We start from the raw sequence: 19,091 nt of genomic DNA on the forward strand, positions 1-19,091 counted from the left end.
CTCAAGTAACACATCAAAGTTCAAGTAGCCCCGTTCTACGGTATACGAAACAAAAATTTATTTAATGATTTATAAACTTTGTGCACAATAGCAAGATAAATAAAAAATGCAATCACCATCTAAAAAATATGATTTAGATTATTAACATATAGTGTTCGAAAATTATACGATTCTCTCTGCCTACCCCTGCGGGGAAGCGGCGTGATGGTTAGTTACAGTGAATCCTTACAAAGTTTGAGTACCTACCCCCCGTATGTACTTATAAAACTTTCTACCAAACGTGACAATCGTGACAATGTGGATACTTGAAGTATTAACTTATCGCGGGAATAATCGGCTTGAACAAGGCCGTGACCTATACGTATCACGATCTACGTACATATGTAGGCGTATGGAGGAAAATCACTTTCCTATGGAGGAAATATTTCGTTTACATTTACTGATTCATAATGAAATTACATAGGGCAAACAATATATTTCTTCTTGTCTTTTAATCACTTTTCTTGACTTCTTCTCCTCATCTGTATCAAATGGTAATTAGGGCGTTGCATGCCATAGAAGCAGTGTTGTCTTGATCATCAATTACATGAAGGCAGGGTAATCGGTCCAGCCTAGGATGATATGCAAGAAATACAGGAGTGAAAAAACAAAAACATTATTTATTTTGACCCTCCCCCCTTGGGAATTGAACCCAGAGCGTCTAGCACAATGCTAGACGTAGCTAAATGCACCAACCATTACACTACAGAGTACATATAGTAGTTTGTAGTTGTATAAATAGTGATACTTTTCCAATTTCATTATTCAACTAAGTTTTTTTTTAACAGACGCAACATTATTTTAGTGAAAGGTAGATAGTCAATTATAAGATTTTGAAATGAGTAGGTACCTACTTACTTTCGATAAGCAGCTTACAAGTACTTATGTAGTAAAGCGTATGCTAAAGCTAGATTGAGACGTCAGGGAATTGCATGTCCTGTCGGATTTTTATTTCTTTGTCAGTTCTATCTTGGAAAAGTATGGTATAATAGAAAATGGTATTTTCGCTTTGCATAATATGATTAAAGTATGAAATGTAGGATTCATAATTTTATTTAAATACATGTTTATATATATATATATGTATATATATATATATATATATATATATATATATATATATATATATATATATATATATATATATATATATATATATATATATATATATATATATATATATATATATATATATATATATATATATATATATATATATATATATATATATATATATATATATATATATATATATATATATATATATATATATATATATATATATAAATAAATATATATATATATATATATATATATATATATATATATATATATATATATATATATATATATATATATATGATGATGATAATGATATATTATATCAACTGTCAACCGTCATTTTGGCAGTTGATTTGTAGTCAGTACGTTTTGCCATTTCATCTTGAATAGACTGAATGACCAAAATGCGCGTCGTAGGTTCGGTAAATGGGCTGAAAACAATATTCAGCTTGATCCAAAACGCAAAATTTTGTTCACCGATGAGGCACATTTTTGGTTAATGGCTATTTCGATAAGCAGAATTGCCAAATTTGGAGTGGGGAAAACCCAGGAACCTTTGTCGAGACGCCCTTACCTCCATTCAAAGTCACTGTTTGGTGTGCTTTATGGGCAGGTGGAACAAGTTCAACAAGTAGATTTGCAATAAAACACAAAAAAATTAACTTAAGGTCTTTAATAAATAATTATTTTCTAATACAAAAAAATGCTTACACCTCCGCAGAAAGTACTACGCATAATTTGCTTCCATCATGTATATAAAAATTACAAGGAATAAGAATTCTTTGGTCTTTTTGTCATAACGGATGACTACAGTAAAATCTAAAGGGCTTATTATAGGTTACGTTATCTCTAACAGCCAATTTATTCATTACTTCAATATTACAAGATAATTCAATAGTATTTTATATGGTTTATTGATAGTAGAAATAAGAAATTATCAAATAAGAATATTTTTATATAAGGAAAGTATATAATAATTTACTACTGCAAAAGTAACTGTTGAAAGTTTATGATATTACAATTAATTTGCTCTAAGATAATTTTTTTAAATCGACAGGATTAAGTTGTTATGTATAGTTCGATGATTTGGTAAAAAAATCAACTGTTATCTGAGAATTTAATTGACTAAAGTAATAAATGACTTAAGGAAATAAAAAGTTTCATTCAATTCACATAATCACAAATAAGCACTCAAGATATGTTTTGTAAATCATATAAGCATCAAATATTTTTACTGTCTTATGTTGGGAATTTTTCTCTTGTCCGTTATTACATTGGAACAAACATGAAAATTGTGGGGAAATTCTATATCTTAGCATATCTAACGTTAGATAGAGTTGTAATTAAAAAATGTAAGGGGCAAATGTGAGATCACAAAAACAAACAATAAAACACCCAAAAAAAATCCATTAAAACACTGCCAGGGATATATTTCATAAAAAGTTAAAGAAATCAAAATTATTAATAAAACTTGCATTATCATGCGTATAATGTACGGATGGAAATAAAGATAGCTTATTGGCTATTCACCTACCATGGGTTTTTTGTTTGGTTACAGCTGTGTTTTGTTTTATTCTATTGAATGTTTATTGGTGAATTAAAATTAAAAAATATATATTTCAAAACAGCAAAGTAAAAAATATGGATAATGTTGCATCATTTTTCGTATACAAAACTGATTCCGTATGCAAAGTAATGTTTCGAAAGTTATTTATGAAATAATGACTAAAAACAACAAAAGAAGATATTAAATAAAATCGAAACTTTAGTCAGAAATTATTTGAAAAAATTGTTGATCAAATTTTGAATTTTGGGTTAAATATTTTACCAAATTTCAAATTATGTAATGAATTGAGGGATCAGAATTTTCGACTTAAAATTATAAGTAAAAAAACCTTTGCTGGACTATTAACTGGTTTCTCATAATGGATAATATAAAAATGACGCTAATGGTTTTGAATAAAATAATATTTTCACCTGATTTTAAATGCATACATATATATTTTTTAAATGTTCATTTTATGTTTATGACTATCAGTAAATTATTATTGACAAAATCTGGTCACCATTTAGAATATCATAAAATGTAGTGTGTTAAATTACAATCTTAAGAAACCTCTACAAAACTATTTAATAATTTTATACTATTTACAACAACTACTTCACATTTTATCACCATATGGATTTGGACATACGAGTACATATTTTCATTTCAGAAAAAAATAATAATACACTTACTATCAACAAAAAAATAATAGTACAGTAGACTTCTGATTATCCAGAAATGTGAATTAACTGTCACAGTATTTGATTTTTTTTACACATACAATTTTAATTTATGCTAATTTCTCTTTTGCGAGTCTTATTATTTTTGTATTAGATGATCACGAGGCTACTGTATAATTTAGCAAAAAGGAAATATGCATTTCTCAACAAACCTTCAATTTTTACAACACTCTCAAAGGATGTATATGAGATTTAATAATCATATTATTTTTTCAAAGTTGTGTAAAGTGCATTTTATTTAAATTGACATAATGAAAAATGGATTTATTATGGACTCTGGTTATATATTTTTACAATGCTAATTTTCAGCGTAAAACGTAATGTTACATGCATTTTTTGGTACAGGTGATAGATAAAGAAAAGAAATGCATTGAAAATAAACTATTCAAATATGTATGTGATTTTGGCATCTATTTTCTAGTTGTAAAGATCTCTTTTAATAAAATACACTCTACACACCTGTGAAGTGGAATATTAAAACAAAAATAAAAAAAATATTATGAAAATAAAACAATGTGAGCCGAAATCATCTTTGAATACCAAATAATATTAAAATATTGAAACATTTTGTTTAGCATGTATGTATGTTATGTTATCCAGTAAAGGTGGAGACTGACCGGAGCATTTCCTCGTAATGTAACACGTTACGATGCGATTCAGGCAGTCAGTGCACCGAGCCGAGCGCTCCATCCATAGTTTCGGATGCTCTGTGATGCTCGCCGCGAGCGATGTTACGACGTTATGTTACGACGAAATGCTCCGGTCAGTCTCCACCTTAATGTAAACATTTTTTCCAAGTATACAAATCCTATGAACTAATGCATTTTTCGTATTGTCATATGAGTTTTCTTCCTAAAATACAAAATAGATTTTAAACACTAGATACTAAAAATAATATTATATTACAAACGTTGAGATAAAAAAAATCATATAATTTGAATGTCGAAACATAAACTACATAGTGGGTTAATCATATAAGATGATATATAAAATTGAATTTAACTTAGTGCAAAAGAGTTTTTTTTTAAAGTCAGAATGCCAGTTAATTTTATGTATACATCTATTTTTATTTTTGCTCTAAGTAAACTATTTGATTTTTAATTACAATAAGCAATAAACACAGTTTGTGGTATACATAATTTGATTCTACGTCAGCAATTAGAACTCACTGGACTGGCATTATATTCTTATATGCATTTCTGGAATTGAAAAAAACTTGTAATTGAATTGAAATTCATTTTCAATATGAATTTTAAACATATAAAATCTTGAAAATATGGCACTAATATTCCTGAGAGTAAGCTTAAAAGTGTTTAACTTTTTTTGTTCAAAAACACAATTAATTTTACACATTATCAGTGGATATACATATTGCATTGAGAATTACCAAAATAATTTAAAATAATTTTGCAGATAAAATATGAGATTTTGATGTTTTATGATAGTCTCTTAAAATAATTTAAATATGACACACAAATCATAAGAAAAGTTCCTCAATATATGTATTACATTCAGAAGAACAGATGTACAAAACATTTTAGCTTAAAAAAAATCAGAATGCATCATCATACAGACATATGATTTTTTTATTGTCGGCTTTGTCGTGTAGTGGTTCACTTATTTGGCAACCATGCAAGAGGTCTTCGGTTCGCTTTCCGGCAGTCGCCATCCAGATTTGATGATTTCGTACTGCAATATTTAATGTGCTACCCTGAACCACGACTTGAAGTCCAAGACTGATCATAATTTCACAATTAGTGGGGATAAAAGATAAATAAAATATTATTGCATCATTTTAACAACACTCATGTAGTATTTTGTCATTAAAATAATACGTCATTAATGTTTATAGTTTAGTTTGTTAAAGAATAATGGATTATCATTCATCTAATAAACATTGATATAATGAATGGAGTTGAAAATCGGTCTATTGATGACAAATTAACCAAATTCAATATATGAAATTTTTTAATCATTACTCAATTTTTATTATCGAATTTCAGTGTTTAGAGTTTCCGAGTTCAAAACTAACAATGACTCAATTGTGAATTTAAAATATGTATTAAGTAAAAAGACAATGGCTCAAAATCAATAAAAAAATAAGTATAATCTCTGGTAGATTATCTGAATTTTAAAAGCATGGAGTTGGCAAAAGAATTATGAAAAAGACTGCATGGTGTCGAAATTGCGATCTCTTATATGAATGTGCAGCAAAACGACGTATGATAGATGTCTGAATTGTGAAATAGGGAAGGAATGCAAAGTTGATATAAGCATTATCGATAACATAAAGAAAGGTGTGTTGAGATGGTTTAGACGTGTGGAACAAATGACTGAGGAAAGAAAGGTAAAACAAATTTATGGGGTGAATGTATTACAATTAGGTTAGTCAAATACTTGAAAGCGGTCGGGTCAGGAGTCGAAATAATCAGTGGGTATGTATGTATGAGGAGATTTATGAACGAGAAAGAGGCGAATTTGCAAAGACAGAGTGGTGTGGTATTCTATTCTATCTGCCTACCCTTGCGGAGAAACGTCATAATGGTTGGTTAGTTAGATTTTCTGAATTTTGAATTGCCGCTTTTTGACACCAATATATGAGTGATTTAAGATCATGGGATATGACATATGATAAGGTTATTCTTAAAAGGTCATCAGCCTTCACTATCGACGTACAGTAGAGTCTCGATTATCTGGCCTAAACCGGCCGCGGCAAGGTCAGATAACACGGAAAACGATAAAAACGACATTAAAAATGTGTTAATTTTATTTACACATCGAAAACTTTTCAAATATGTACATGTAACATAACTGAATGTAACAAACTAAAACATAAAAATGCACTTTTTTTTTTGGGGGTCAAGGGATCTTGCATCTCTTATGTCACTGCGACCATATTAGGTCTATTGTGACTTCCCTCTGTATTACAGCTCACTGCCAAGACCTACATGAGTCATGTAACTCACGACCTGTCTTGGTGGTAGGAGCTTCACCTTCTCGGAGTCCAGTAGAGGTCCTCCAAGGATGTGACTTCGTTTGTGAGCGAGTGCGTCACAATTGTAAAGAATGTGGATTGGCGTTTCGCTATCCTCCATACAAAACCTGCATACTGCAGAGTCATGAAGTGAGATTTTTGTCATGTGTTTCCTCAGTCTGCAGTGTCTTGTCAAGGTCCTGGTTAGGATCCTTGTTTGTTTTTTGCTTTAGAGCTTCTGTGGTGAATTTCCGCGACATTAAAAATGTGTTAATTTTATTTGCACATCGAAAACTTCTCAAATATGTACATGTAACATAACTGAATGTAACGAAATAAAACATCAAAATGCACTTACGGCAAAGTAATAAAACATGTTTTACAGTAGGTACATACTCGCATACAATGCAGCGAACTATGCAACTAAACTTAAGTTTGTGAGTTAAAAGTCCGTGATTGTATTTTGTTTAACCCGGTAGGATAACTCGGAAGGTCGGGTAATCGAGGGTCGGATAACCGAGACTCTACTGTAGTTAAAAAATCCTCCGCGCAAAAGAGGGAAAAGTCAAACAACTGTCCGGTCTCTATACTATCAATATGTTAAGTATTTGTGGCCTCTCTGGTGCGTGCTGAGGTGGCGCTGCAGGAAGGGCAGGTGCAGGGCGGAGGAGACGCGCGGCTTGGCCCACTTGGGTCGGGAGCCGTGCCCGCTCTGGCCGCTGATCTCCGCCCTGCTGACGGCCATCTCCTCCGAGTCTATCAAGTCCGGGTCCACCGCGTAGTACGACGCCGAGAAACCCTTGAACACGATGGTCTCGTCCGAGCGGAATCGGATGAGAAGAGTTTCGCTCATAGATATGATTTCCGCAGGGATCTGAAAAGAATTAAATAATCATCAATCCAATATCTTTCAAATTTATACATATCGCTAACTCCTTTTAAGAACGTCATAAATAAAAAAAACTTGATTTTTCAGGAGAACATTTTTAATGTTTAAAAATATAATATGAACAATGTTTTAAAAAATAAATATGAAGCCACTAATTGATCTTTTTACTGTGCAACAGATCTTTTAAGGTAAAACCTGAAGGTTTTTTCTCCATTTGAAAAATAAATAGTATATTTAAAAAAATATTTAAACAATACCTTTTCTTCAAAATGCAAAAACAACACTTTTTGCCCTGTAGCGGATAAATATTAAGTTAAAAATATGCCTCTTTTGCTGGGATATAGTACATTTTCTGGGCATTCCGAAAACATGCACAAATGAAAATTGACAATTTTTATTTATGACGTTCTTGAAAGGAGTGAGCGATTTGGGAAAATACTTTTAATTTTAGCACATTTTTCAATATCCGAAGATTAACAGGGATATTTATTATCCTGGAATTATATTAAATGTTCATCCTGGTTAACTGAAAATTTTCTATAAATATACCACAAATGTTCTTAGACTTTCCTGATATTGCAGCACTCTTACATTTTTCTTCTTCAGATTCCTATGTGCTATCCTATCAGTTTACATTGCTAAAAGTATTTTTTTTTTAAAAGTATTTGTTTTTAAAAAAAATACATGATTTTAATTATTGCCAGATAGATTTGAAATATCATTATTTGGATTCGGCAGTCACTTTGTGGTAATATCTATCAATTTAAAATATAAGTTCTACTTTGTAAATACATACCACTATTTCATAAAATCTATTATGTATGACAGTTGTTTCAGTGCATTTTGCATCATACGGTTTGAAAATGATGTGGAATGCATCGAAATACATGTCACAATAGATTTTTAAGAAACAGTGGTATTTACCAAGTAAAACATAAATTAGAAATGGATTTTAAATGCCTAAATTATTTTAAATAAAAACGAAGCCTAATATTATTTTAAAAGACTTTATACCGAATTTCCGCAGAATCTTCCGTAGCTAGGTCCGCTGGAGGCGTCAGGCCCGTTGAAGACTTCCACATAGTCGTAGCGGCAGAACTTCTCGTCCTCCACGTTGAAGGTCAGGAAGGTGAGCTGGACGTTGCGGCCGGGAGCCGCTTCGATGGTCCAGTCGCAGTCGGCGCGGGGCTCGTACATCTCGTCCCCGTAGCGCGCGTGCGAGTACAGGTGCTTCACTCGGGACGTGGCCATCAGGCGACCGCCACAAGCTGGGGATCAAATAACTTGATCATGAGGCACCTCTCGCAATGTGATAAAATTACTCATTCTAATAAGTTAAAAACAAAGTCTCATAAAACTAATGATAAACCATTCTTATTATCTTTTAACATAGATGAACGAGAGCTTATAGCTGGAGATAATCCAGATTTGTATTATCCAAGTATTTAGACACACTCAAATGTTGTAAAATCCATTCTGCTTTATTTTGGCACTACATAGTGAAAATAACATACAGTAATTTGTCTGCCGCCGCAGTGTAATGTTCAGAACGCTCAACTACCGTACTGGAGGTCTCAGGTTCTTGTAATAACAGGAAATTCGTAAATGGCCCGCAAAGTACCCGCAAGATAGCAAACGCAGGGTAGTATTTAAGATTTTAACAGATATAGACAGGCACCGTGGCGCAGTTAGTAAACGCTCGACTGCGAAACTGGCATCGCAGGTTGCCCCGCCAATTGCAAAAATAATTCTAGAAAGATTTATTTTTGATTGGTCTGGGTGTTTGCAATGTGTTTTTCACATTTACCCTCCCTATCCTTGCTATTCTACCTGCAGATAGGCATCTAAAATAGACTTTGCGGGTTATTCCTTTAAATAAAGAAAAAAAAAAAGTATTAAGGTACCAGTGGAGTGAGTAGCCATGAAGCCCTTCCTCTGCACGCTGGCATCACTCTTGAAAACCATGAACATCTGGTTGGAGTTGGCGATGATCGGGTGCGGGATCTTACTCCCGCAGAACCTTCCTAGCAAGGATGCTTCGGGACTGTCTCCGTCGTACACCGCTATGTGGTCGTACGCACATTCCTGAAATGGAAAATACAACATAACGTCGGAAATGTAATCCATTATGCAAGATATGTATATGTATATGGGATAATTTTTTTAAGCCCTGTAGTGTTTTGTTAATTTCACGTTGAAAAATTACTTATTCATAAATAACTTACGATTAATTGAAGACCATTACAAAACTGTTAATAAAAGGAATTTGTTTAAAATTTGTTATTGAATCTTCGCTCTCTGCTTACCCCTCTGGTGAGGCAGCATGATGGTTAGTGAATTAGTTAGTTAAAATATTTGTTATGATGATCTTACAGTAGAAAAACATACTACATACATATAATATATAGTTTGGAAGAATCTTAATCTTCATACAAGTTCTTTTAATTTTTATAAATATATGTCTTTGGTAAATGAGTTTCAATATCGATGTAAACAATAATAGCCCAGTACAGTACGATGTTTATATTACATGCTAAATGAATATCAATATTTTTAATAATATTTTTTAATGATTCCATTAAATGATTTACCAGTTATTTTGTGGTAAAATCTATCCCTTTTTTATTTTCATTAATCTTTGTAAATACCACTTATTTTTTAAATCTGTGGTGACACTTTTTTTCATGCATTCGGCATCATTATCAAACACCGTATGTGAAGTTAAGTGCAAATTACATATAATGTTGTACCCTTGGAACCCTTGGATGAAGAGGTGGTAGTTACCTATGCTACCCGCATATGTACCAGAAATTTGGACTAAGCTTCATATATGGTGTTTGATATTGATGCTCAATGCATTGAAATGAGTGTCAAATAAAATTAAAGTACCCTTTTCTAAAGAAGTTTTAAATTGATGGAATTTCACTGCAGTTTAGGAAGCTCGCAGATTGCGAAATAATGGGCCATGAAAATGGCATTGACATTTCAGTTTTTCAGTTGAATAAATAATAAAGTATGTATTTGATAAAATCATACACATTCAAACCAGTAAATTAATGACACATTATATACCTAGAATAATGCTGTAGGTTTACTTGGATTACAATAAAACAGGATTAATCAAAGTACTTCTTCAAAAAAGTATTCAGGTGGGTAAATCTTTATACCTGATGATGCTCCATTTCAAATACATTGAAGAGTAGTTTGATCCGATGTCCAGGTGTTGTTGTAAAGTGCCACACGCAGTCCTTTCTCGAAGGATATTGGTCAGGATAGTTAGGACTGAAACACAAGTTTACATTAACACAAATATCTGAATAATAAAAAAACACAAATAAGAACCAAAATTACGCACTAAGTACATATTATGTAGAGCAAAACCCGGATTAAATTTTCCCGTCAATTGCGTGTAATTATTTCTATTCTGATATATTTTTGTACATTTATTACCCACATTTACATTTTTTTCCCCCAGTTTACATCGTAAATATTGGCTCATTCGATTTTTAATACATACTTCTTTTTTACATTATTTGCGATCATCGTTTACATGCAGATTTTACGTTTTTTGCTTGTTCGTATAGTCATTACAATTTTCATAATAAAATCCCAAATTCTACATTCCCTCATTTAGGTTTTTGTATGCAAAAAAACTCATTCATCTACATGATTTTCACAAAAATATAAATAAAATCGTAATGCTTTTTGCATCACCCCGCATTTACATTTTCTCTTCATTTAAGTTTTTTTTATCAGTCCGTTAAAAAACGTAAAATCGAAGTTTCACTGTTTTATATAAATTTTAATGAAATAGTTAACGCTACCTGTTAATGGTACCCTGGGGTTGGGTAACTTCGTGTTTACAGCCCCCTTCCTTGCAGTCATGTTTATTCTCATCTAACATAAAGCCATTGTGGCAGGAACAGATATAAGAACCGATAATATTGCGACATTCGTGTTGGCACCCTCCATTGTTCACAGCGCACTCATCATTATCTAACAAAACAATAAAAACATTACAAAAAAGATCCAGTGATTATTCAAAACATTCAAGTATGTATGTATTTCTTCAAACTCTCATCCACACCTGATGGTCTACTGCATCATATAAACGCAGTGTTATCTTGATTGTTAACACGTAAAGGAAAAGTGATCATCCCTCCGCTTCAGGTACCAGTCCAGGGTAATATTGAATAAATATTAGAGTGAACAAATCACTTATATTTATTTGACCCCCTCTAGGTATAAAACCTGGGACTTCCAGTATGGTAGCCGAGCGTGCTGACCATTATATCTAATGTATAATAATTATCATTTAATGTGGTTTATAATTAAATAATTTTATCTAACGTGACATTGGCAAAAGTATTAAATTCTATGTGCAATGCCATTCTATATATATATATATATATATATATATATATATATATATATATATATATATATATATATATATATATATATATATATATATATATATATATATATATATATATATATATATATATATATATATATATATATATATATATATATATATATATATATATATATATATATATATATATATATATATATATATATATATATATATATATATATATATATATATATATATATATATATATATATATATATATATATATATATATATATATATATATATATATATATATATATATATATATATATATATATATATATATATATATATATATATATATATATATATATATATATATATATATATATATATATATATATATATATATATATATATATATATATATATATATATATATATATATATATATATATATATATATATATATATATATATATATATATATATATATATATATATATATATATATATATATATATATATATATATATATATATATATATATATATATATATATATATATATATATATATATATATATATATATATATATACATATATATATATATATATAGATATATATATATATATATATATATATATATATATATATATATATATATATATATATATATATATATATATATATATATATATATATATATATATATATATATATATATATATATATATATATATATATATATATATATATATATATATATATATATATATATATATATATATATATATATATATATATATATATATATATATATATATATATATATATATATATCATTTAATGTGGTTTATAATTAAATAATTTTATCTAACGTGACATTGGCAAAAGTATTAAATTCTATGTGCAATGCCATTCTATATATATATATATATATATATATATATATATATATATATATATATATATATATATATATATATATATATATATATATATATATATATATATATATATATATATATATATATATATATATATATATATATATATATATATATATATATATATATATATATATATATATATATATATATATATATATATATATATATATATATATATATATATATATATATATATATATATATATATATATATATATATATATATATATATATATATATATATATATATATATATATATATATATATATATATATATATATATATATATATATATATATATATATATATATATATATATATATATATATATATATATATATATATATATATATATATATATATATATATATATATATATATATATATATATATATATATATATATATATATATATATATATATATATATATATATATATATATATATATATATATATATATATATATATATATATATATATATATATATATATATATATATATATATATATATATATATATATATATATATATATATATATATATATATATATATATATATATATATATATATATATATATATATATATATATATATATATATATATATATATATATATATATATATATATATATATATATATATATATATATATATATATATATATATATATATATATATATATATATATATATATATATATATATATATATATATATATATATATATATATATATATAAAAAACAATCGATCATACATATGTAAAAGGTTAAACTTTTTAAGACACAGGTAAACTCACTGAGTATGGTGCTGCGTAAAAATATGAATGCGAATAAACATTCTTTCAAAATTTACTAAAAAATAGTTTAGTTGTTGCGTTATTCTGCAACTGGAACTGACTTTTATTACCGTGTGGCTACACACTCCAAGTAATAGGGTCAGAGCTACGCAATAGCAATTAACTTAAAGTAATATTTGTGCAGTAACATATAAAACAATGATCATCATCATATTACCAATCAGATATATGGCAGAGAAGCCAGACTTTTGCACGCTGTTATCGGAAGAGAAGACCAGTCGAAGAGCGTTCCCCTCACTGACCACTGGAGTGGGGATCTTGGAGCCGCAGTACACCCCGTGTCTTCTGAGTACTTCATCACCTAACTTGCTGTGCACAGTCAGGCTATCATATTCACATTCCTGGACAAATTAAAATCACATTGAAATACACAGTTTTAAAATTCATGTAGATCTAGGGAATAATATATTTGTATATCTGTTAAGTTAAGTTAACACTGAAAAACAAAAAGACATAATTGAAATAGGTATTATATGAGTATGTATATTATGATTAGTAGTTAACACAAATTTTAGTTTGAATGAGTACAGTTTTGTATAGTTCTGAGAACAATAATGTTTGGTACGCAAAACAAATCCACCATTTGAGTGAATAACAAAATTGGATCACTTATTTACACATTTTGCTCAGTAAAATAATAGCGTTTGATTTTTTTTTGGAATTATGGATGACAATGAATGTAACTCCCAATAGTAACCTTGTGGAACCTTAGAATAAAGAAATATTTATAAAAAAATACACAGAAATACCCTCAATTTGAAAATTCAGAAACAAATATATGGTGGTTTAATGAAGGACAAAATAATCCAGGTACTTTATTTAGAATAATATGGTGCTGGTGAATTGGGCAGGGTGACCATTATTGATTTGAAATAGTCGTACCTTACCTGTTGGTAGACATTGTTCCCCTCTATATCGAAGTGTGTGAAGTTGAGCATGATACGGAACTGCGGTGGTGCTATGATGTCCCACATGCAGTTCTTGCCCGCCGGATACAGCTCCGGAAAGGATGGACTGGTGATGGTGCCATTCGCTGCGTCAAATACACCTCCGCAGGCATCTGCAATTATTATTTTGATCATTAGTAAAATATCAGACTTATTTAATACAACAGATAAACTTTTTAAATTTAAGTTTATTTATAAATTACTTGATAAATACCACTATTTCTTCAAATCTATTGTGACACGTGTTTCGATGCATTCCGCACCATTTTCAAACACCATATATGAAGCTAAGTCTAAATTTTACAGTTGTGTTCTTGGGACATGGGGATGAAGATGGGGAATTATTTATTATTTTTTATTCAGTGGAAACATGGACCATAGCGGGGGCTTGTCATTGTCATATTAGTAATTATATGTAGGTTTATATATATATTTTAGCTTATAACTTATGAGTGGAATTTTCCACTTTTGTAAGACATGCTTTTGTTATATGAATATCGCTTGCAATATTTTGATGTTTCTACTTATATTGTGTATACTTCATCAACAATATACGAATGCTCGCATCATAACGTGTTACATTACGACGCAATGACTCCAGTCAGTCCCCACCATTATAAGATATGACGCTAGATCACTCATAAATAGATCCGCCACTATAATAAGCCACCTATAAGGAATTGAACTTATAGGTATGAGCAAAATGAACTTCCATTGTTGCACGGATAATTTATTTTACAGATTAATTCAAAACCAATTCATACCTTCGCAGCTTTTCCCGTCTGAATGGAGTTCATAGCCTATTTTACAGGAGCATTCATACCCTCCGAGTGTGTTGATACAGTCATGTTGGCAACCGTGCTGCAACAGGGCACACTCATCATACTCCTTCATAAACGTTGCGGAGAATCCGGCTTTTTGCACGGATCCGTCCGAAACAAACTTGACCAGCAGTTTGTTGGATGTCGACCTACGAATGTGAAAAGAGATATTGTTAGGTATCATGATAAACAAACGATATGGGATTTCAAGATAGCAGGAAAGAGATTTTACCTTATATCTGGTGGTATTTTGTATCCGCAGAAGACTCCGACTAGAGGGCTATCCGCAGCATGCCCATCTCTTACTTCCACCATGTCATACACACAGTTGTCGTGGTTTTCTACTTCAAATGACTGGAACTTCAAGGCCACCTGCGTACCAAGGATGAATTTTTTAGTTAGTAAAATACAGATTTTCAGATGCAGTCCCTCGGTATTCCTGGAGTCACGATCACAAGACTAAGAGTGGATAAAGAGTTAAGCCTCTAGAAACTACTCAGTGATAGCCATTCTAGTACATAGTAGCAGAATAATGATATTTAATATAGTGCTATGAGATTTTTAAAAACAAAAAAAAAAGTTTACACATATTTCTCGCATTCCATGCGAAAATACGTTTCCTTAAAACGTCCTTACTCCAAGTATCTAAAAATTACATATGGTTCAAAGGGGGGTATTTAAAAGATGCCAGTCGTATTTGTATAAATATTCTATGTAATAATACTACGGAGCTGATGTGTTGTCAGCAGTATTCTCACAGATCGACTGTACGAATCGTGGCGTGAATGATTGACAGAATTTTTGTCTCGCTTCCACACAATTATGAATACTCTAAGGACCATATCTGTTTGAAAGAGATAGAATAAGAAATACCAAGATAAGAGAAATATGCGAGATTGAACATGTCGTTAGGTGGGGAAGACAATGGTATGCGCATGTGAGGAGAATGGAACCATTCAGGCTCTCCTAATTGCACTGCATGGTCAACGTCAAGGTAGACGACTCCTGGGCAGACCATTAAAGAGATGGATTGACAGCCGGGAATCGGCATTGCAGGAGTCTAATCCCTATTAAAAATAGTTTCCAAGGCCTACACCAAGAAGAAAATATGGTATCAAAAGATTAGAATCCAACTAAAAAAAAGGTTCTTACTTGATAATCTTGGGGGACTGTCAATTTCCAAACACACTCCTTATTAGGGTGATAGTCGTCCGGGTAGTTGGGTGACTCCAAGTGACCACCTGCATCTAGTTCTAACTCTCCCCCGCAAACAGCTGTAAGGAGAAGTTTTTTTTATTTATTTGAACAACAATGGTTCTTATTACAGTGAGGGATCAAAAAACAATATACTGACCACTGTTCACTAAATGAGACAGCGTTAATGAGGAGCAGCCCGACAAATTTCAACGTATTGTTGGCAGGTGATTTTTTTATCAACCCTGACCGTAGTTACTATACTAATTAGGGTGAAATAATATTCATAAGTAATCGAAAACCTAATACTGATCTGTACAATGTATTTTGGCGTCTCACGCATTACCAAAATTAAGCAAATAGAATGCTTATAAGCGTCTCCCGCTCTCTACCAACAGTATGTAAAATACACTTTTTAACAATCCCGCAAATAATGTGTCAATAAATGTATTTCTATTCTGGTACTTATATAAATCTACACTAAATAGTATACTTGGTTTTTGACTAATATCTATGGATTTTTAGGGAAATGGGAAAATTGCTTCAGACAGGGAACTCGAAATATGTTGTAGAATGAAATAAGTAATGAAATTTCACTCTCAATATTGAGTGATACAAAAACTCTTCATCTTATAATAAAAAAAAACTAACTTCAGATTCAAGATCTGCACCCTCAAATAGAATAAGGTAAGAACTCTAAGGTAAATAATTATGTGATCCTGTTTTTGTCAAACACATGCAATCCAAATGTGTTTTTTTATTAGTGATGTTAAAATCATTGATGGCAGCCATAGTAATTTGCATTTCGACCCAGAAATCATTATAATCTGATTCATCTGCTCTGAGAAATCAATGGCTACACATCTAAGTGAAGATTAAACAATACCCAAGGTCTTTATAACATTATATTGTTATTGGCGATTTAAGTGTTTTTGTTAGAACAGTGGTATTTGCAAAAGATGATAATATTATCATATAATATTAGCTCGTGTTCAAATTATTGTCATACTGTCAGTATCACAACATAAGCTTCGAATTGTATACGAGATAGTAAGTGCGTGCTTATAATTTTCATTGATACTAAAATATTTCATTGACAACTAAAAAAATGGGAAAAAGATCTTGAAAATTACCTTCGTAATAGGCGAAAAATCCTTTATGTGGTTGGGGTCTGGTGGTAGAAACATAGTGGAGAAGAAGTCTTGGACCTGATGATAATACCGCACGGTCCAAACTTCCAGCTCCACAAAATCTCCCAAGCACGGGAGATCGCAGCCAGTACCCATCTCGCACTTCCAAAAAGTCCGTTTGACAGTTATCCGATTTATAAATGTCCAAATCTACAATGATTACAAATTAAGACGTATAAACATATTTTCTTCTTATAAAGAAAAGTGGAAAAACTAAAAATGACAGCCGGCAATTGAAAATTCGAACTTTGTTACTAATTTTGGTACGTTGGTAGCATTGCATTAGTGATGGCCTCATAATATTAAACAGGTTTACCGATTTCAAATCAAATCGACGCTGGATTTGCTAAATTTACTTTCTACATTTATCTGTATAAATGTACAAAGTAATAACGTTTTTAACGGTAGTGTATTTTTTTAGAAAACCATGTGTTCAATTATTCGATTGTAATATTAATAAAAAGGTTTTATGAATTACATATTCCTTAAATGATGTTGAATTTAAAAGGCAGCTTTTTGTTTTAAATAATAATATGAGAAATGTTTTCCATGATATCAAATATTGAAACGTTATTTTATGTAATACTTTGAAATAAATCATTGTATGAAATATGAGAGATCTACACATTTATACAAATGAAACCGAAATCAATATAAATATTATGTCGATTCATTTCATTATCGATAACGCCATATTTTAAATTTACTATTACTAGACCATAGTAAAGCAGGTGTACCACAATATGTCAAAAATATGATATTGCGCATGTGCGAATTTTCAAATGTTATGTGGGAACTCTTAAAAAAAATGGTGATGCAAATAAATAGCAGATATTTAGTATATGTTCAATGCTTAAAGGAAGTACAATATTTTGAGGCGTAAAGGAAAATACAATTTTTTTCATAGTTTGTGTACTTCTACATATATTTATTTTGTTATTATAAAATTTAACATACCTGTAATATTCAAGATGATCCTTTCTCCATGTGTGGCTGTAATTCTCCATTCGCATTTTTCAGCCTCCGTAGTTGAAGATGGATTATTGTATGTTGGCGATGAAAACGAACCGGAATTTTCTTGCAACGTTCTACCACATTCTATAAATAACAATTTCTTTCAAACACGGTTGATAAAATAATGCTTGTTGGTGACATAATAAATAAATATGACTAAAATACTACTTCTATTATGCTGTTACTGCAGTGTTTGCTATTTTCCTTAGTTATTTGAAATAATTACTTTTTAATTAACAGATACCTAGTAGGTATCCTTAAGTTTAAAAAAAACAGTTGAGTTGTGTAAGATTTACATCATTATGTATTATTTACTGTTATAAAGAGGATTTTCCTATTATCCGAAACAGATTCATCCATTTTGAATTGTTTCTCATAACAAAAGTTGTTTAGGGTTGCAAATTATTTGGACTACGAACAGTTTTACTTTACAAACAAATTAAATTCACGTTTATCACACGGTTGTTTTTTTATTGTTGTTATTGTTGTTTATATTTGTT

General features: G+C 29.8%; 1 protein-coding gene across 1 annotated transcript in view; it reads right to left on the reverse strand.

Moving 5' to 3' along the window:
* Positions 1-1,773: 1,773 nt before the first annotated feature.
* Positions 1,774-19,091, reverse strand: part of LOC148302601 (tolloid-like protein 1) — a gene marked incomplete at its 5' end in the record, with an annotated part of 41,928 nt that continues 24,610 nt past the window's right edge. The window contains 12 exons of the mRNA XM_088271354.1: positions 1,774-7,235; positions 8,265-8,518; positions 9,155-9,335; positions 10,418-10,532; positions 11,075-11,246; positions 13,583-13,766; positions 14,313-14,485; positions 15,137-15,342; positions 15,426-15,565; positions 16,346-16,467; positions 17,521-17,727; positions 18,535-18,675. Coding sequence (XP_088127480.1) covers positions 6,954-7,235; positions 8,265-8,518; positions 9,155-9,335; positions 10,418-10,532; positions 11,075-11,246; positions 13,583-13,766; positions 14,313-14,485; positions 15,137-15,342; positions 15,426-15,565; positions 16,346-16,467; positions 17,521-17,727; positions 18,535-18,675 — 2,177 coding nt within the window. The remainder of the gene's footprint in view (positions 7,236-8,264; positions 8,519-9,154; positions 9,336-10,417; positions 10,533-11,074; positions 11,247-13,582; positions 13,767-14,312; positions 14,486-15,136; positions 15,343-15,425; positions 15,566-16,345; positions 16,468-17,520; positions 17,728-18,534; positions 18,676-19,091) is intronic.

Source organism: Brachycentrus maculatus, unplaced genomic scaffold (assembly GCF_059751285.1).
Source record: "Brachycentrus maculatus isolate JH-2025_06_01 unplaced genomic scaffold, ASM5975128v1 h1tg000437l, whole genome shotgun sequence".
NCBI lineage: Eukaryota > Metazoa > Arthropoda > Insecta > Trichoptera > Brachycentridae > Brachycentrus > Brachycentrus maculatus.